General features: G+C 41.9%; 1 protein-coding gene across 5 annotated transcripts; it reads left to right on the top strand.

Moving 5' to 3' along the window:
- The first annotated feature begins 2330 nt into the window (after nucleotides 1-2330).
- meis3 (myeloid ecotropic viral integration site 3) lies at nucleotides 2331-20087 on the top strand. Of its 5 annotated transcripts, none has more exons than XM_028807773.2 (13): nucleotides 2331-3087; nucleotides 5242-5444; nucleotides 8386-8533; nucleotides 9220-9270; nucleotides 9363-9413; nucleotides 14773-14922; nucleotides 16189-16300; nucleotides 17156-17301; nucleotides 18199-18275; nucleotides 18363-18421; nucleotides 18531-18617; nucleotides 18775-18845; nucleotides 19236-19373. In XM_028807773.2, the coding sequence occupies exons 1-12, from the start codon at nucleotides 3076-3078 to the stop codon at nucleotides 18831-18833; spliced, it is 1155 nt and encodes a 384-aa protein (XP_028663606.1). In that variant the 5' UTR covers nucleotides 2331-3075; the 3' UTR covers nucleotides 18834-18845; nucleotides 19236-19373. The 5 variants fall into 5 exon arrangements, with proteins under 5 accessions (XP_028663606.1, XP_028663585.2, XP_051776439.1 ...); XM_051920479.1 differs by lacking the exon at nucleotides 2331-3087 and adding an exon at nucleotides 3295-3348; XM_028807752.2 differs by lacking the exon at nucleotides 18775-18845 and having other exon boundaries at nucleotides 2385-3087; nucleotides 19236-20087.
- The last annotated feature ends 22 nt before the right edge of the window (nucleotides 20088-20109 follow it).

The following is a 20109-nucleotide window of genomic DNA, read 5'->3' as shown; positions in this document are numbered from 1 at the left end:
GTTCAAAAACTTTATTAACACCAGCGCATACAATCTTACTCACAAATCATTGCCAACAACAGACATTCAAGGTGTCAAGGTTATGGCTGCTAAGCTCCAATCTGTAGTGGAGAGTTTCTCATGCTTTCAAACTTTTGTTTAGCACCAGACCACCAACAAGCTTATCACTCACCCATCTATGAACTGGTAGTGCCTCAAAATGACCATGCACTTCCCAAATCGTACAGGCCATAATTTGTACAGGCCATTGATTTTATAACTGCTTTGCAAAAAAGGTAGAATCTAAACAGCAGTGCGTTAGCTTCATTTTTTCTTTTTTTTAGTTATTAACTACTGAATTTAAAAATAATTCTAGCAAGCTAGGGTTTCAGATATTCTCAAAATCTGTGTGCCTTCAGTATGCAGGTCCTTCATGCTGGGGTCATTTGATTGCTTATCTAAAGTTTGGTCACTTCATATGTAAAGTTTCAGCTTATAAAAATTATTTTGGATTTTATTTAAATAATGTAGAATTCAAAACCCCTCCTGGCACTGTGGTGCTTTACTTGCAGTGCTGGCTCATATCTCCAAGTATCTAGGTTCATTTCAATCCTGTTGTCTCTCTGTATTAGTTTCACAATGTTTTCTTCCTGCTTCCTCCAATATTATAAAGCTGAGAGTGTTAGATTAGCTCATGTCTCTTAAATGGATAACTGCAGCTGTTTGTCTCTTGGAATGGAGTGGCATCTTATCTGGGGTTGATTGCTGCCCTGATCATTGTGTTGTTAGAATAGGTTCCAGCTCCCTGAAACACTGAACTAGATGAAAGATGGATGGACTTTTAAATCCCACGTCTGACTCACTCCAGCTTGAAGCAAGTCCCTCATCTGAACTCAATTAACTCTGTCTGTGGGAATATGGATCTCAGTAAGCTGAACTGCTTTTTGAAAATGCTTTGGGATGGTGTGCCCCAATGAAAAGTGCTAGATAAAAAAGATTGATTGAAAAAACTCTTTGATGGGGTGGTAGACTGGTGCATTAGAAACCAAGCATGACAGGCTCGCAAATAATGTTTCCTTTTCCAGATGATTTCTTCTGTGACACTGAAAGCACCATCACCATTTTCGCACCATGTAAAGCACGTGATGTCAGCAGACCATAGAGTTTACACATGTTTTGCTTTGCTGGATGTTCAGGAGGTAGCTTCTGAAAAGCGTGCTTTTGGCTTTTTGATTCAAAGGAAGACTCGCAAAGCAAGGGTGGAGAGCTTCCTCACAAAAGCTGGCCGCAAGCTGCCCTCATTAAAAAATGGCCTTTCTTTCTCAAATGTTCCTGAGGGACATGGCCTGGCCCCAGGCATTGCCAGCAGCATCGAGCCCCCCTGAGTGTCCCAAAATCAAAGCACTAAGCATCTCCGCCATATCTAAACTCTGATTACAGTGAAGGTTGTGAGGTGAAGCAGGGAGTAGCTAAGAGGTTACCAGCTGTGGGCACAGATCTGCTCGGGTTCAAGGTGTGTTGAGGTGTAGCACAAGGAATATCCCTGTTTGAAGAATTGAATGTAGATTTGTGAACAAACGCATAACATCTAATCAGTGAGCTGTGCGACTTACATCACTTCTTAAGAAATTATTTTGAAGTGAAATTTACAACCAAATTGGCACACAAACAATAAGTGTCTAGTACAATTACTTCTACAGTTCTGCAGCTTGATGGCTGGCACATTAATGGTCTTCCTTATAGGTGTACTGCCTGCAACCTTATGATTTACATTCTTACACCTTAGCCACTAGGCCACAGTGTTTACTGTACAAACTGATCCAAGTGTAGCTACAACAATTTTAAGGAGACACACAAAGTTGTACATATAAGATCGATGTTATTTATACCTTTGAATAACGAGCTACCTATTATTACAATAACGTTATAAGGTTTTACAAAGTAGATCTCATAACCTTAAACCTCTAACCTCGAAAGCAACACAGAACCAACTGGATATCTGCTAAAGCACAGGAGGTGCCTTGATATCCGTAATCCTAACCGACGAGTCCTATTAACGGAATTAGAAGGAACCGAAACTGGATTTCTTTCTCACGAAAACTGGCTTCCTTGGTGAATATCCCAAAGTATAGAGAATGTAGGCTTTGGCTATGCTTCTTGATGTTCGGACACAGGGCTCCTGTAAGGCATGCCTGCTGTGTGTTTGTAGTTAGCGGGTTCCTCTGACATGCAAGCCGGATGCTAATGGCTTCTTTTGGTCTCCGTGAGCGGCTCTCAATGGGTTAAAAGGCTCGCTGCGTGTATATTAGGCGATTTGCAATGTATATGCTAATTGATGTGCCGACTCCTCGCAGCGTCCATGCTAATGCAACCGTCTGCTCTCCGGACCATGCGAGAGGCTGGCGTTGTTGGAGACGCGTTCGGCCCCTCACATATAAAAGCGCATCTGGGCTGTCAGCGGCAGACAAATGGTTAAGAAGCCGCGGCACTTCCGGATCTGCTCATTGCTGAGAAGTGGGAAAGAGAAAGAGAGGGAGAGGGAGAGAGAGGGAGCGAACGAACGAACGAGCGAGAGAGAGAGCGAGAAAGAGAGAGAGGGAGAGGAGGAGAGGTGAAGGAGCTTCTCAGTGAAGAGCCTGAGCCTGAGCTGGACCTCCTGGGCTGACCCGCTCCGCTCCGCAGTCGTGTTTGCGTCCGATCTGTCTGCCAAGGGGACCGCCACTGTCTCTTCGCTGACCAGTGCCGTCTCGCAGCCTCCGGATCATTTCAGCTCTGACAGATTCAAGCGGCTTGATGGACAGCACGAGCAGCCAAAAGGCGCACCGAGCATCTGTGTCCGTATCGCGGAGAGGAGACGGCGCTGAGGGAGCCGCGGCTGCAGGCTGTGGAAGCTGAGGGCGCCGCGCCGGACACTCGCCTCCACCTTCTTCCCCTCCTTCTGCTGATCCTCCTTCTCCTCGATCGGCTCCGTGTTTGCATTGCCTTTGCACCCTGCGCTTCTGGACACGACACATCGCCGTTGGATCTGTTTTCTTTTTTTCTTTTTTTTTCCCTTCAACCTATTGAAAGCCTCACTGAAACCTAACCGGCCCCTCGATGGCTCAGAGGGTACGTTTCTTTGCCTTTTTTTTATGCGTGTCTTCCTATCCCTTGTGCATCCTCCTGACCCTCACCCGATCTCACCCCTTTGGTTGCCGGGGCCGATCTGCGAGTTTTTCGCTGCCCGGGAGAGCCTGCGGAGGAGATGAACTGCCCATCAAACCAGCAATATATAGGTCAGCGATAGTCGGGATAGAGCGCTCCTTCCGCGACGTTACCCTTAAAAGTGCATTCATGTCACTTCGAGGTTCTCCGGTTCGGAAGTGTCAGGTTTGGAGTTGTTTTGGTGTTTATTATTATTATCTTTATAAAGGATAACGATACCTGGTGTAATGCTGCTTTACGATTCTATTTAATATTTACTATGTGCTGCCTACCATCTTCTTTTAGATAAAGTTTTCTTTTGCGACACTCAGTTGTTGACATTTTTGCAAAGTGTCTGCTGTACTTTTTTTAGTTTTTAAATTATCCCTTGTTTAAAATGAAACGCAAAGGGTCGCCTTCATTCCAACATTTTTCTTGCTTGAAATCTCGACATTTGGAATGCATAGAGGAAAGTTCCGTTAGATCAAAACACGGCAACTTTTACTCGTTACTTTTGCAGAATCTACTTTTAGTTTATTCACATCATAAATTCCAACATAAATAATACTCATATAAAACAGAAATTAACTGCTGGAAGTCAGATAAGTACTTTTAGAAATACAAAGTATATATTTAAACAGAACCTAATGAAACATGACAAACATGTAATTTTTTAAAAGCATAGAAAATCACCAAACACATGCAGCAGAGGTTTTTGATATTCAGAAATCAAAGAAATTATTTTTCCTATTGCTAGGCTTGTTACAAAATGCTTGAAATTCATACTTGAAATGCCTGAAATTCAAACTTCAGCTGTGCAGAATGGCTGTTAGCGGATTATTTTTCTGAGTTGTCAGAGAAAAGTTTGTAGTTTGCTGATTAGAATTGTCAGATTAAAGACTTATTTTTATAATTGTTTAAATACGTCCATATCATAAAAGTGTATTGAACAATACTATAATTGATCATTAATGATCTGAGTGCCTTTAAGAAAGCGTGTGGAGCAAAGAAGTAAATGTAAATAATAATATAAGGCAATAATAATTTAATTCATTTTTAATGAAGTTTTGATTTTTAAGGGAACCTTTTGCTTTACATATATATGTAAAATAAAGAAAATGTAATTCATATACTATATTATTATATAGATGGAGTCGTGTTTTACTATAATTTTAAATGACAACATTAAAAGTTTTCTTTTACTAAAAAAACAAATATTACACGTATTATATAAGAAATGAGACAAAGTAAGGGAATCATTAAATACACATAATTAACTGAAAAAGATGCATTACTTTAATAATTGAACTGGTATTTTTTGACATTACATTTATCTTGTATATGCCCTACACATTTTACAATATAAATACGTTCAAGCAATTAACATAAATTAATTGCATCGTGAAAAACGCAAATGATATTGTAAATAAATGTTTGGTCCTGATTCTCATTTATGTCTTCTTGTGACCTTTTCTTTCTTTATTTTTTTAAAATACTAGTAATGTTGTTAATGGTTTTGTTTGACCTCGAAAAGTTTATTTTAGTTTCTTGTTAGTTATGTTAAAAATAACCGACAAGCCCTCGCTTAACTTTATCCGGTCCTGCAGAGATCTAACGGGATAATCGCTAACCTAACAGTATTCTGAAGTTCATTTCGGAAGAGTCAGAGGGCAAGTGAACATCGGCTGTTTGTAAATAGCTATTTTGGAGATTGTTGGTATTATTATTTGTATAACTGATATCCTGATTATTATGAAGCAGAGTTGCTTCCCCGCGTCTCGGCTTCCTGCTCACTTTTTTCTTCTCCTCGAGCATTTATTGTCCTGCTGTGTGCTAATTTAATAACGCCTAAACATGCTGATTTTTTCTTGCAGAAATGTTATTTTATTTTGTGATTGCTGTCACGCCAATATCCTTATACGGTATTTACTTTAAAACCTGGCCTTTTCCTCGCGCCCTGTGAGATGAACCCTCTACCTCCTGATCATGGAGTATCCCCCGGATTCACAGGGGAGAGAAAATCACCCCGAGAGATGTGTAGTTTTCCTAATGTTTGTTTTCTCCTTTCTGTCTGTATAGTATGATGAGCTCGTTCACTATCCTGGAATGGATGGGGTGCCCGTGCCAGGCTTCGTAGATCCTCACGGGAACAGGGCTGTGGCGCATCACCCTCTGACTCAAGGCTCACCGTATGGACATGGTGGCGGTCCCCATAGAACCGGGCTGCCAACAGGTCTGGGAGCCAGCGATCTTCTCAAGAGAGAAAAGGACGAGATATACGGGTAAGATCCAGTTGTATGTAGCTGGCATGGAGTTCTGGGGTGTATTAGGGAAAAAAAAAGTAAGACAAGTTTAAGAGACTGGGTTCCTGACACCAACACCAATGAGGCTCATTTGGTTTGACTTTAATTCTGTTCAGTTTGGGTACAACAGCAGTTTTTGTGAATTCGCGGTCATCCTTTCATATTGCACGATTTTTAAGATAAAATCATTTTCACACACTCTGATATTATTTGAGATATGACTAGTAAACTAATATTGTGTTTAGATAAAAAAAATAGCTAAGTATAAGGCTACCACTTTATAAATAATTTAACACAATGCGCTGCAAATCGATTACTCAGTGCGATACAATAATTTTGGAACGCCTCTTATTATCATTTCTGTTATTACTAATTAATACATTTTTTTCAGAAGCACCAATCAGCATATATTTTATCATTATTTGAAATGGTAGTTATTGTATGAGACACAAAATGACCTTACGCAACATGGGCCCCGCTTTTATATGAATATTTACTAACATTCAAAAACTTAAAAAAAAATAGCATCCCCTTTCATTTTTTAATATGGCTTGTATTTTATTTTTGAGAGTAATTGGTCGTGGACGGATTTGTAGAGAATACGCTGTTAATATATCGAAGAAAAAGTAACATTTGGAGAAGTCACAGTATGTAATTTTTATAAGTCACAGATGGAGAACTCTTCATTTGAGATTTTATTACAGTGGACCTGTTCAGAGATCCAAAAAAGTATTACGTTTGTTTTTTAAGTGCTAATCCATATAATTAAAATTCTAGCTCAGAGTCGCCCTGATGGTGAAAAAAAAAGAAATTTTAAAAAGTACATTGAGTAGAACCCACAGGTAAATGTTTTGGAGAAACTCAGCATATGTGCCCATTTTATGTATATTTATGAATGTTTTTTTGGCCACCACAACTAAACATTTTTGAACACTTTCCAATAAAGGCTTAAGATCTGTTATCTGTTGAGAATGCAAACCTAGAAATTATACCGCCTGCCTCGCACAGAGCTGTAGGACGCTGGGCTTAAATAATAAAATCGGAAAACGTTTAATGACGTGGAACGTGGCGTTTCCAAAGAACCTTTCTTGATTTTAGCTCGCCGGGTATGTTTATTTTTAAATTATTAGGCGTAATCGGATAATTGGAGTCATTTCTCTCAATATCCTTTCCGCTGCCGCTGCCCCTTTTGGCTTACGCAGCGGAGGCAATACCAGGCATTTGGAAATGGAGTTACCGAGTTGTCACTTTGTGCAGCGCTCCGCACGTCCCGAATGTATTTTTGAGGGAGCGTCTGTTCTGCAGAAAACGTGGGTCCAAGCCGTTTGAACAGCTGCTTCAGGATGTACCCGGCGTAGGAGTTTGGCTAAGTCTCCATCAAGACATAACTCCCCTCTTTGTGTATGTATTAAGGTATATATAATGCAGTGAAGAAAAGTTGCGCGTCAGAATTATAAAACAAAATAAAGGTGGCCGGAGGGTGTAAAATAAATGCCCTTTAAGCATGTCATTATAGATTTAGAATATACTTGGGGTTAAAACAATATTTTGTGTCCTTCATAAGCGAAGCACATCTAGGATATGGAAATCACAGTTAAGCCTAACAACGAATTTTACAATTTGTTGAAAGATCACAAGTTTGAGCACAAAATAAAAGTTTGTAGGTTTTTGTCGATTTATTCAATGCATTTTTAGGGTCCTGGAGAGACGTGTGTAGTGTGTGTGTTCAGCATAATTTATGTGTATACGTTTTTAAATCATGTATGTTTTAATTATAATTTTATTATTTCTTTATATCTGGCAACTTGAGCTTGTACTTACCGAGAGGCGCTATAGAAAAATAAACTGAAGTGAAGTTAACTGAATATACGGCCACGACCCCCTCGTAGTTGCGCTATATTATACTCAAAATGAATTAGCTACAAAACACTATGTTTTCTGTTTTATTTATACGCTATTTAAACATTAACTACATCACGTTGTTCTTCTGAAGTGTTTTAATTTTCCATTGAGTATTTGTACAGCATGTTGAAATGTACAAACACATATATGTGAGGGTGTGTTCTTAATTTAAATCAATTTGTTCCGCACTTTGAATAATTTAGAGCTACTCTTTGATGACGTGTTTAAACAGCAAGGCACACACTACATTTTCTTATTTTGTCTTTATTTTGTGTCCAGCTTTTTGCAAAAGTCTACAAGTCGGCGGTTTCACGAATAATGGAGATTTGTTGAGCAAAGAAGATGGGCGATAAAACGTGCTTAATTAATTGTACAGGTTGGCAGCAAAGCGCTCAGTAGACTTCCGTTACTTCGGGGTCCTAATGTGTTCAGAATAAAAAATTATAAATACGTGTAATGCCGTTCACGTTTGATTTTTATCGTTATGACCCTATTAAACTACTTGCCTGTATTAACAGGCGATGAAGCGATTTCTTTGTAGCTGTCGCACTGAGCTCAATGAAATATGCCAACCGTTTCCAAAGTAACAGTTTGCATATTCGGTTACTTTTTTTTTTTTTTAACGACGTTCAATTTAATTTATAGTTGACGAGCCTCGGCTTCTTTAATACACGTTTTACGATCCTGGTTTTGTTTGAACTTGAGAGGGTCGCGGGAAACGTAAGGTGCAGGGGTTTAGTCAAAAGTAGAAGAAGAAGAAATTAATATATATATATATATATAAAAGAGATTTTTTTTTGTAATGAATTTTGGATTCACTGCAATTAGTGCCGTTGGAAAATGATGTGCAGAGTGTAGCAATTAACCAATCGTCCCGCCTTCATTTCAAATGATTACATTTTCGGAATTTGATATAACAGAACACAAAATAATTTCAAATAATAGTGTGCAAGATTCTCTAAATACAAGAAGCTGAACGCTGGTGTTGATCCTAAGCGCTTCCCCTTGTGATTCGCAGCCACCCGCTCTTTCCATTGCTGGCCCTTATCTTTGAGAAGTGCGAACTGGCCACATGCTCGCCCCGAGACGGCTCCGGGTCCTTTCCTGGCGGGGACGTCTGCTCTTCCGACTCCTTCAACGAAGATATTGCGGTGTTTGCCAAGCAGGTTAGTCATTTTACATATCGCCGACCGAGCTGTGAAGTTCAGGACAGGTGTGATTGCACTTTTTACGTATTGTATCTTGAACGGCATCTACCAAGCTGTTTTAGGTTGAATGGTCTGACCCTCTCAAAAGTTTTCTTGTGAGGATGATGGGTAGTCATTATATATAGTGATGTAAGAGCCTTAGTAATTTGGGATGAGGAAGCTGGATTTCCCTGTCAGTCTATGATAAGGACAATGCACTGCTCTTTCTTGTCTGGGAGGATAAAATTGTGACTTCCTGATCTAAACTGAGGCTACAAGGCATCCTTGATGTTTTTCAGTTAGGATATGGTGTTGTCAATGGAATCAGAGATAAGGACACTAGTCAGTCTAGTCAGGGATGTTGCCAGTGAAAACGCATCCTTGTCTAGTAAATAAAACACTGACTGGTATTTGGACAGTTTGCCATGTTTAAGATAAGTGTTTGGATATATTCCTCAAGTAGAAAAGGAGGAAATATGAGATAAGGATATAGGACTGCTTATTCTTGTTAAAAGTCATGACTCGAAATTTGCGTAAAGAATGGAAACCGGGTGTAGACATTGGTGTATCTATAGCACAACGAGGTAAAGTTACTGGGTCAAAATACTAAACAATCAAACTTTTCTAAGACAGATATTTTTATATGATTTATTGCCTTTTCACAGATCCGTTCAGAGAAACCATTATTTTCATCAAACCCTGAGATAGATAATCTGGTAAGAGCCCATTACCTCTTCCACAGACATTACATATACAGTATTTGCTTGTTTTCTTTCAATCAACTTTTATTTTTCCCTTCTTTCCACAGATGATTCAAGCCATACAAGTTCTGCGATTCCATCTTCTAGAGTTAGAAAAGGTAATAATACTGAGAGCAGTGAGGAGGACAGGTCTGCAGATGGCAGGAGACCTGTGATGGTGTGGGTAAACCGGCCTTTGGCAGAGCTCCTCCAGGTGGCCACTATCACATTCTCCATTTAGGCATAAAGTCCTAATTTCAGATAAGGATGATAACTGTTTATATTGAAAGTAATGTCATGATTACAGTATTAGTGAATCTTTTTTTTTTTTTTTTTTTTTTTGATATGGTAAAAAAATAAGCGTCCAGGATTTTGAGGGTCTTTGCTAAAGGGATACTAAAAAAATTGATGGCTCTTTATCAGAGTTCCCCCTGGGTGACCAGTATCACATTCTCCATTCAAGAGTAAAGCCTTAAATTCAGATAAGGATGATAATAGTTTACATTGAAAATAATGACACATTTATGACATTACTGAACCTTTTCGATTTTTGGATATGGTAAAAAAGAAAAAAAAATGTGTCCATGATTTTGGGGGTCATTGATATAGAACCATCAATTCTGTAGTATTTCAAGTTAACAACCCCTGTTCATCGTGGCCCAATTTATATATGCACACACAGTTTTACAGTATATGCAGTGTATTGTACCACATTTATATACCACATTTTCTCATAAGCAATACAAAATGTCATTTGCAATGCATTGGAGACCTTTGTGTATTGTTTGCCTGTAGTGTTTTCCTCTTGTCTCACTTAATACAATATAGAGGATGTGCCATTAGCTCACAGTATTGCAGTTTATTCTGGCATAGCCTTTGTAGACAATGGATTGCACAAGAGGTTGAAAATATGCTTCCCTGTAGTTTGCATTTTGTGAAACATATATCTGACCCATCCAGCTTTAGAGCAGGCACATGTAGTTTTGTGATGCATTTTTCTCCATGGACTTCTTTGGTCAAAGCAAGCTGTGCGGTATTAGAATGTGTCTTTTTTCCCTTTAATTATGGTGACATTTTGCCAGTGTTTCATTATATCTGTTTCATTATCTTTTTTAGCTGTTTTTAGTTTCTGTTTTTTAACTTGAAATGTCTTTCTAGATACTGGTTCAATTGCCATTTGAAGTGTTTTTTATGTGCAGTTTGCATGCTCACCCTGTGTTCATGTGCTTATCTTCCTGCCACTCTGATAACTGGTGAAAATGCAGACACTAAAATTGTCCTTGTCCCAAGCTGATATTTTATCAGTAGGATACATTTGACTCCCTGCTGTGATCCTCACTAGGAATATATATATATATATATATATATATATATATATATATATATATATATATGTATATATGTGTGTGTGTGTGTGTATGTATATAAAAATACTATATATATGGCAACTCAACCCTCCCCCCAATAGCTTGTTTTGCTCGCTGTCGGTCTATGGGTATATTCCAGTACGGTCTAAACTCTGGCTCTAAGATTTATTTATAGTTATAGCAAATGCTAAAACTATTGGAAATTGTCGTCTGTGTAAGATGAATGGTAACTAACTTGCTGAAGTACCGCCAGTATCTAACATTAATACGCAGAAGGAATACGACTTCTCCTGCATGATCACTGGTCATGATTTTGTTAGTAATTGAATGTTTATGCAGTTTTACAATTTGTAAGCGTGTGCCATTACATAGGCTTTATTTGTCAAACCGCTAACACACAAATGAACTACTACTGTTCTTAATAAAGTTTATGAATATAGGGTATTTTGTTTGATGAATGCATGTTAAATCGGTTGTATTAACTTGAGAGTATCATTGTGGTAGTCTCCTAATGAAGATGAAAAAAATGATACATAGATGTATACTATATGACGTACGGTTTTGATGAAAAATGAGCATTGTATGAAAATGTCACATGAAAACGTTGCAATCTTTTTATATGTAAAGAGTAGATGATATATATAAGTGTGTGTGTGTGTGTGTGTGTGCATATTTGTGTATATGTATCTTATGTATATAAAATATTTTGCAATCACTGCAAATTGTGGGTGTACTGAGCTGTGTGAGGGTCTGCAGCAGCTGGCTTAAAGGTGTTATGCTTCAGAGTAGTTTTGCTGCATGGTGATAGGCTGGTGGGTCCAGTTAAAACTCTGCCCTTAGAGTCAGTAAATCACAAAGGGAAATTCCAGGCTGTCTATTTCTCTGTCCCGCTATTTCTTTTCTTCTCACGGGATGACACTCCTCTCTCGCTTTCTTGTTTTCAATAAGTGATGAAGATGAGAGCAATGGAGACGGGCTTTCTTTTCACTGAAGAAGACGAGAGCTACTGAGCATTATCTGTGTAAATTGAGCGAGTTCTAATTGGGCGGCAGTTCTTTCCTTGTTTTGCTTTTGTTTATAGTCGAGTTGGCCAGTCTGGTTCAGGCATTAAGGTTGAACTGGGAATCACTTTATGATTTTTCCATTCACTGAGCCAACTGTGTGACGGAGGTGTAAGAGGGTAGCTTTCCCTCTCCCTATTGCTGTATATGTGAGATGGCTGGTCTGGCTAAGGTGTAAATTTTGAGACTGTTTCTTTCTTTTATTTTTGGCATCTCCAAGAGTTTCTTGGAGTGTAAATGGGAGGCATTCCCACTGCTTTTACCTATTAGAAGTGCACTGGTCAGTCTGCGTGAGTTGTTAAGGGTAGAATAGAAAATTACTGTATTTATCCATTCATTTTTAAGAACTCTATAGACTGTATCAGACAGCCCAAATAAAAAGCAGAAACCACCTCTAGACACCAGGCCATCACAATGCTGACCAACTCCTTCACCTATTCAGCTGTTTTCTGAATCAATTTTTTCCATTATAGAGTTGCAGAGAATTTGAACAACATGAAATGCAAATCAGGAACCACCATTTGATGGAAAGTCAGTCTATTGCAGAGCACATGCAAATATTCACACAGTCACTAATGTTACCTGCACATCTTTGTGACATAGTTAGAAACTAAAATGACAGTAGAGAAGGTTCAAACTTAGCACAGACAGTAATCAGCCTGGCAATCGATCCCAGGTCTTTTGGTGAGTGAAATTACAGGGATAATGATTACGTCACCACACCACCCTTCAACAGAAACCAAATAGATAATGTGCTGGTCTGACATGGTTTAACTGGGAGGCATTTGTCTCCGATATTTGCTGTGAGGTGTAACTAGGAGTCATTTTATTTGCTTGTGTTTTCAACGACTGAGATTGTCGTAGTGTTGTCAACTGGTAAGGTTTCCATCTTATAGCATCCCTTAAGGTTCAGGTGGTCAGGTTTATGTGAAGTTATTAAAGTGGACTAGGGACACAAAGGGTGCCACCTGGGATGGTTCAGGTGTAACCTGGTGTAATTTTTTTCTCTTGGTTGAGTTCATCAAGGTGTAACTGGGAAGCTTTCCCACATACGTTATCCTTTAGAGCTGAGCTGGCTACTCTTATATGAAGTATTAAAGCTGAACTGGGGCATGGTTCCTGTGTAGGATGTTAGCATATTTTAGACAAGATTATCCAGCTCAAGCCTAAAGGATACCATATGTGGGAAAGCCTCCCAGCCAGGGTGTAACTGGGAGGACTGTCCTCTGCCTTTTTTGTTTTACATTTCAGCTGACTGGTGTGGTTATGGTGTATATGGAAGTCATTTACTGTCCTGGTTGTACTTTTCAAACTGGAGCTGAATGGCTTTACCCCACAAATAGTCTCTTTTAGAAAAAGTTTGGCTGATCTTCCGTGAGCTGTTTCAGTGGAACTGGAACATAGTAAGTAAGTCTACTGGGATAGTTCTCAGTCTGGTCAGGCTTTTTCATCTGTGGCTGGGAGGCATTCCTACATATGGTACCCCTTAGAGCAAAGTTGGTTACTTTTGTCTGAAGTATTAAATTTGGATTTGGGTACAATTCTTGTTGTGGTCCATAACTAAGCTAATTGGACTTCTTAGAAAGGTAACTGCAAGGCCTACCTTCTACCTTGATGTCTAAGGTGTAACTGGGAGTTGTTTTGCTCTAAGTTAGAGTATTTTTGGGCTTCTTGACTAGTGTTACTGAGTGTACACTGCCATAGATAGATAGACAGATAAAATAAACTATTGTTTTTTAGAAAAAATTGCTTGCAAGAAGATTTTACTTGGTTAGTCTGCCACTGATTAAGTAAAAACATCTAGACAGAACAAATGAAAAATCTTGAAATAAGGAATTCTAACATATATATTAAGCAGTCTACAAGGGTCTAGTTATTGAAGCAAGAAAATCCACCCTGGTCTGCTCTTAATTACAGCAATTTCTGTCATAGAGGTGCTTTTTTTAAATTTTAAAAATTTTCTTGGAATTAATATCTAAATCAGATTGCTCAAGACCAGTTATCTTGAATTAAAGGAGTAATCTACCCAAAAATTATATTTTTTAAGATGTTACTTACCCCACAATGTTTGTAGTGATATCCGAGAAAGAGTTTTATTGTCATGTTTTCATGCAGTTTGGAGATAACAAAGTTTCTGATAGAATAAGCATTTATGGTGACCAGTGGTGGACTACAACGAGCAGTATGAAATACATCCATGAAAAAATTTGATGTTAGTTGTGTTGCATAATTCACATGTTAAGTCCTGCAGTCGTATCCTAATAATAGGAAAAATGCATTCATTTTTTGCTAAAATATTGTTAAATAAATACTGCCGGAAAATCTGAGCAGTGTTCTTAGATGAAACACTTTCACACAGAATCGAGCTTGTGAACTGAAGACAAGACTCTTGACCAGTGAATGAGGGGAAGAAGCAGGTCATTAATTAAAAATCTCGCTCCTGTGTGAATGTAACTCCTCTGCGTGCACTGCTATCATTTTCCAGAAGTATTTATTAAACAATATTTTAGCAAAAAATGTATGTGTTTTGCTTGTTGTGAGCATATAACTGGATGACTTCACGTAAGTAAAATGAGTAATGTGATATTTTTTATGGACATTTTTATATTGTTTGCTGTGCTCCAGCATGGGTCTCCATAGACACCCATACTATCAGAAGGTTTTCTATCTCTGTTTTCTCAATCATTACCACAAAACACATGGAGCAAGTAACATACAAAAAAAATACATCATTATCTTGCATGTACAATGCTAGATTAGATATTTAAACTCATGTGGGAAAACAGGAGATACATTCCTTCAAAATAAGAAATTTATCCTTGTTAAGATATAATTTTTGGCAATGTAAACATGCAATGGATACCATTGTCATATTCTGTTGAATTTTGTTGAGTACCATTTGCCATTGTTTTGGCCCATGACATCAGTGACTCTACAGACATCTGAAGTCCAAGCAATTTCCACTGCCTTACCCCTGTCCTCTGTGGTCCTGTTGTTTGCTTGCATGAATTTATTCAGAGTACCTCACCAAACTTTGTTGTCTCCTGCAGGTCCATGATTTGTGTGATAACTTCTGCCATCGCTACATCAGCTGTCTCAAAGGGAAGATGCCCATTGACTTAGTGATTGAAGACCGGGATAGTGGTTCCAAATCAGATGTGGAAGACTTCACGGGTTCCTGCACCAGCCTATCTGACCAGGTAGGTCAAGAACATGGTTTGGGTTCTAAATGTTGGAATGGGTGCACTCATAGGTGGTGGTGTATGAATCATATTTGTGTACAGCTCCCTCCCCTGCCTACTCCCATTATGTTAAAACCTGCATGAACGGAAGGTCCATTCTTGTGCCAGTACCGGTGTGCCTGCCTTCACCCCCGCACACACAGAACAAGCAGCGTCTGCTTCTGGAGGCTGAATTTGCTCTGCTGAGTCTCCGCTTCCAGGTCACTTCTAATGCCGCCTCGGGGCGAGTATTAAAAATGCAGGAGAGAGAGACGCTGTATGTCGAGCCAGGCTGGCTGCAGCAGAGCCCCAGGGGAGGGGGGTGATTTCGGGGAGAGCCTCTGCCTCAGCATGCCTGCACTCTTTCTTCTTTTTTGCTTCTGTCTTTTTTCCTTATTTTTTGGGGGGGGGGGGTTGGGGGTGTTTTGGGCTGCTTATATGTGGTAGAAAGTGGCTGTCGAGAAAGGTTTATGGACAACTGGGGAAACGATGGGGCTAAAAAACATACTGTTGCCATGGTAACCCCTCTTCCTCAGTTACTGTACCTCCTGGGTGCCCACCAAATGCTGCGTGGGTTTTGCTCTCATCTCTCCTCGTGGCGACCCCCCACCACCACTACTGCCTGCTGTGTCAGGAGATTTATCGCCACTTGAGCCACAGGGAGGTCAAGTGATGGTCAAGCATATTTTAATAATGACACTTGACAGGCCTCTTCAGACGAGCTCTGTCTGCACCAGTATTACTTGCTGCCTCTCTTTTAACCCTTTTCCAACCAGGGGGCTGAGGCGTGGCACGTGAGCCACCGAGCCCTAGGGAAAAGGGTGTTGGAAAACACAGTTTGTCATCTTGCCGGCTTCCTTCCCCGATCCCACCTGAGCAGATTGAAATCGCAGGCTGTTATTGGTCGTTGGCAGGGAAGAGCACGGGACAGTCTCACAGGTGGGCCACGTGCTTTAGTATGTTGTCGGTTAAACTGGGTTTATTGTACCTCTGTGATACTGGATCCAGGTTAATTAGAGGGGTCAGCCCCCAAGTGGGGATAGGTTTCCCAGAGGGCACTGGGGTAAACATTAGCTGAAAGGTGAGACGCTGCCAGCGAGCACAGATGCATTGACGTTATGGCTTACCGGGAGTAGTATGTGAGAGGCCCGGCCTCTTTCCTGCTGTGAGGGCAGTGCAGTTAGGTTTGTTGACAGCTCGTCCCCGTCACTTTACTGCTAATCACACTTATTCTTGCTCCCTCAGAATCACTCATGGATCCGAGATCACGAAGATGCCACGTCCACGCACTCGGGCACTCCCGGACCATCAAGCAGTGGCCTGGCATCACAAAGCGGAGACAACTGCAGCGAACAAGGTGAGTACTGTTTATTAGCTGTGCCTCGTGCACTCATAAATCTGCCTGCTCGCCTCCTGCCGGGAGAGGGAAACGCTGCCTCATTAAACAGCAGGGGGTCCTCTTAATCGCAGAGTGCCTCCCTCAGCGGGCAGGACACACACACACACACATACACACATACACGCATACATATAGAGACACTCAGGTGAATGCCACGTGTGCAAATGGGGGGGGGGGGTAGTGTCTGAGACCCCACCCTCTTCTCAATGAATTATTTAAGTTCCCCGAGGGCAAGGCTTTTAAGCCAAGCTTTTTTTGCCTGAGGACACGGCAGCATGCAAGCGAGCGGAGGGCTCCTGATTTATCCAGCATGGGCATTAAGGCTGGGGCCTGTGAGCAACGCTGTTTAAGTTCAGATCACATTTCGCTTTCCTCTCTACCTGTAGCTCTGTCTACCACTTGAGCGACATGTCAGTGAGGCCAGAGGCAGTGGGCAGGCTTTTGTGGATGGCCTTGGTGGGGTTTAATTCTTGTGATGTCTGAGAATAAGGTGCATGTATGAGGGAAGACTGAGGGAGTCGATTGGCATTCCTCTGTAGGGGCAGGTGTGGCAGGCAGTCTTTTATTGAGAGGAGCAGAGCAAGAGTCACAAATGAGAAGAAGAGTAACCTGGATATCATTGGGCTGAGAAGTCTGTGGCTAGATATGGGCATAGGTGGACAGTATGCATTCTGCTGCTTGAGAAGTTGCTCTGGTCAATGAGATGTGACTTAGCCCTGGCTGTGTAATTGCACAGCAACTCCATTGGCTCTAAGAAGGTTTAGGTAGATCTGGGTGTCAGGTACAGAAATTCATTAGGTCTCTATGATGCAGGTGATGGGCTGGATAATAGCGTGGCTTCCCCCAGCACAGGTGACGACGATGACCTTGACCGGGACAAGAAGCGCAACAAGAAACGAGGCATCTTCCCCAAGGTGGCCACCAACATCATGCGAGCCTGGCTCTTCCAGCATCTCTCGGTAAGCACCCCTGCTATTCCGATTGGCAGACTTTACTCGAATAAAGTCGGCAAGAAAAAAGTTTGCAAGTGGAGGCGCAGAAATGCAAATCTCTACTTGCCAAGTGCCTGAGGCAGAGTCTGCCGCTGAGGAGCTGAAACCAATTAGAGATGCGGGGGAGGAGGGGGCTGAGGTGGGCGCACAGGGGCACAGCCATTCTCCGCGCTTAGTTAGACAAAGCCTGGTTAATGAGCGCGCGCCAATTAGGGGCTAATTGTATTTAGAGGATGGTAAAGCATAATCAATTCCAGGCAATTACCCACTCAGTATACTGGGGCAGCGGAGCGCGAGGCCCAGCCCCTGAGATCTGGTGCTTAGGAAGGCCTCAGCTGTGAGTGGAAAGGGGTGCCACCTGGAAGTCGGCCTCAAGGGAACCTCTGTGGTTAATGTCCATCACTGGACTCTTCCACAGGCCTTTCCAACTTCTGTGTGAGCTCCCTACTGATGGCTGCTCTTGCTGCCTCAGAGAGCAGCAGGTGCCCTGAAATACAAGTGATTTGACTTACTCAACAGTTTGCAATATCATTTTCTACAATGGCCTAAGATGCTTGTATCGCGTAGTGTCCTATAAACCCAAATTGGTTTCCACTCACACTTTGACCTAATTTTACCACATGATCCTGCCTTGTGGTGTTCTCTTTTTTTATGCCTAATACTTTGTTGCCTACATCAGGCTTGTCCTGCCTTATCAATGCTGTTACATGGTTCTCCTCGGCACTGTCCTTCAGGTCATTCTTCATAAATGAAAATGTAAAATTATAAAGGATCTCAGTTCACCATTCACCTCCTTTAGCTCTCCTATTCTTCAACTCTCTGTGCTGCATCTGGCCTCAATACTTCCTCTTCTTATTGTTTTAGCACCCTTATCCATCTGAGGAGCAGAAGAAGCAACTTGCCCAGGACACTGGCCTGACTATCTTGCAGGTCAACAACTGGTGAGTAGGACACCTGCTGGAATAAATGGTGAAGGCCACTGAACACTGTACCTCACACCCTGTGATGTTTCTATTTTTTGGTCCCAGGTTTATCAATGCCCGGCGGCGTATTGTTCAGCCAATGATTGACCAGTCTAATCGCTCAGGTAAGATAAAGCAAGAAGGACAAATGTGATTGGTGGTGATGGGCTGAGATGAGTATGGCTTGGGGTGCTGATAATATGTTCCAGGTTGCTGAATTATCTCTTCCTTCAGGTCAGGGAACTCCATACAGTCCAGATGGCCAACCAATGGGGGGCTACGTGATGGATGGCCAGCAGCACATGGGCATCCGACCGCCAGGTATGAGTGGCTACAGTAGTACATGGAGTGGGGAGGAGACATTAACAAGGGGCTGGCTCCACTTCAGACTGCCCTTAATGGCAAGGGCACAGCCACCCCCCACCCCAACATTAGCATCTCTTGATGTGTTTGTGTGGGTTTATGTCTTTCTCTCCAGGGCCGCTGGGTAGCATGGGGATAGCGATGGGCATGGAAGGGCAGTGGCACTACATGTAGCTCCAACTGCCTGTAAGTAAAGACCGCCCCTCTGTGTTTCACCCTCATCCTTGTCTCCCAAGTTAACCCAGCTTCATGGCATGACACTGGGTTGGGGGTGGGGTGCAGATTCTGGTCTGTGCATTATGCTGACAGGCAGGTGGTGAGCACCCCCTCCCTAGCCCTGCCCGCCACCCTGTTTTCTGCTTGTTTGATATTTGTGCCATGATTGGTGCTACCATGACTCTCTATGCATGGGCTGCTGAATGAGGTGACATTTTGAGGGTCATGTCGCTTTACACTATCTAGGATAATAGGTAGCTTTTCCTTCATCACATGGCATGCAACGTGTGGTACGCAGGACTCTCTGTTGCCATCTTGTACAATCTGAGCATCAACTCAAACATTTCTGTTTTTTTGCAGGTCTTCAGGGGATGGCAAGCCTGGCTTCAGAGTACCCTGGTGGTACAATGGGTCTAGGCCTGGCCCAGCCTGGGTATCCACCTCATGGGGCACCTTCCCTGCGTCACCCCCCTTCCCTGCACACCTACCACCCTCCACATGCAGCGATGATGCTGCATGGAGCTCCTGGCGCTCACGGTGCACACCATGTTCTCACCACGGCAAATCCTGGTGAACCGTTACTGGGGGGCCAAGGCATGGACATACATGCCCATTAGCGGCACCTTGGGCACCCGCCTACATATTTGGTGCTTTTGCGACAAGGAAGAGCAATGCTCAAACTGGCATCAACGCTGCACTGGTGAATGGAATGGCACAGCTACCCCAGCAGGGAATCACAGAATGGTCACTCCATTTTGAAAGACGGGGATCTGCACTGAAAAGGATCTGGCATCTCCCTCCCAGCAGGCCGGGGGGGGGGGGGGGGGGGGGGGGGGGGGGGGAGGGGGAGAGAAAAATTTGTGGCCCAGTTTAAGATGATGAGCCTCATTGTGCCAAGCCAGTTAGGCTGTCAGTGCCCACCCCAAGAGACACTAGGAGAATGGACCCCCCGATAACCCAGACTTTGCTGCGCTGAAGCCACCTGGACTTGCGCCTGCACTTCCCAGTCTCTGACTATGGACTGGAACTGAACTTTTTGCCAGATTTTTTGGCATGGGCTAACCTTGTCCCGCCTGCCCTGGTGAAAGGGGAAGGGGAACCCAAAACACAAACTGAAGACACTATTGTTTCTTATTTAAACTGGTACCATTTGGCTGTTGTTGGTTGTATTGTTTTCTCTCTGATTTTTATGATAAAAACAAAAACACTTCATTTGAAAATGATGTCTGTTTGC

The sequence above is a fragment of the Erpetoichthys calabaricus genome, chromosome 1 (assembly GCF_900747795.2).
Source record: "Erpetoichthys calabaricus chromosome 1, fErpCal1.3, whole genome shotgun sequence".
Lineage (NCBI taxonomy): Eukaryota > Metazoa > Chordata > Cladistia > Polypteriformes > Polypteridae > Erpetoichthys > Erpetoichthys calabaricus.
This window is presented reverse-complemented; position numbering and strand designations above follow the sequence as displayed.

Bases quoted from the DNA above. Each gene is read 5' to 3' on its own strand.
- meis3 (XM_051920465.1), top strand. From the start codon at position 3,313: ATGTCACTTCGAGGTTCTCCGGTTCGGAAGTGTCAG. The intron at 5,445-8,385 runs GTAAGATCCAGT...TGTGATTCGCAG, and splicing joins GAAAAGGACGAGATATACGG to CCACCCGCTCTTTCCATTGC. The intron at 18,276-18,362 runs GTGAGTAGGACA...TTTTGGTCCCAG, and splicing joins ATCTTGCAGGTCAACAACTG to GTTTATCAATGCCCGGCGGC.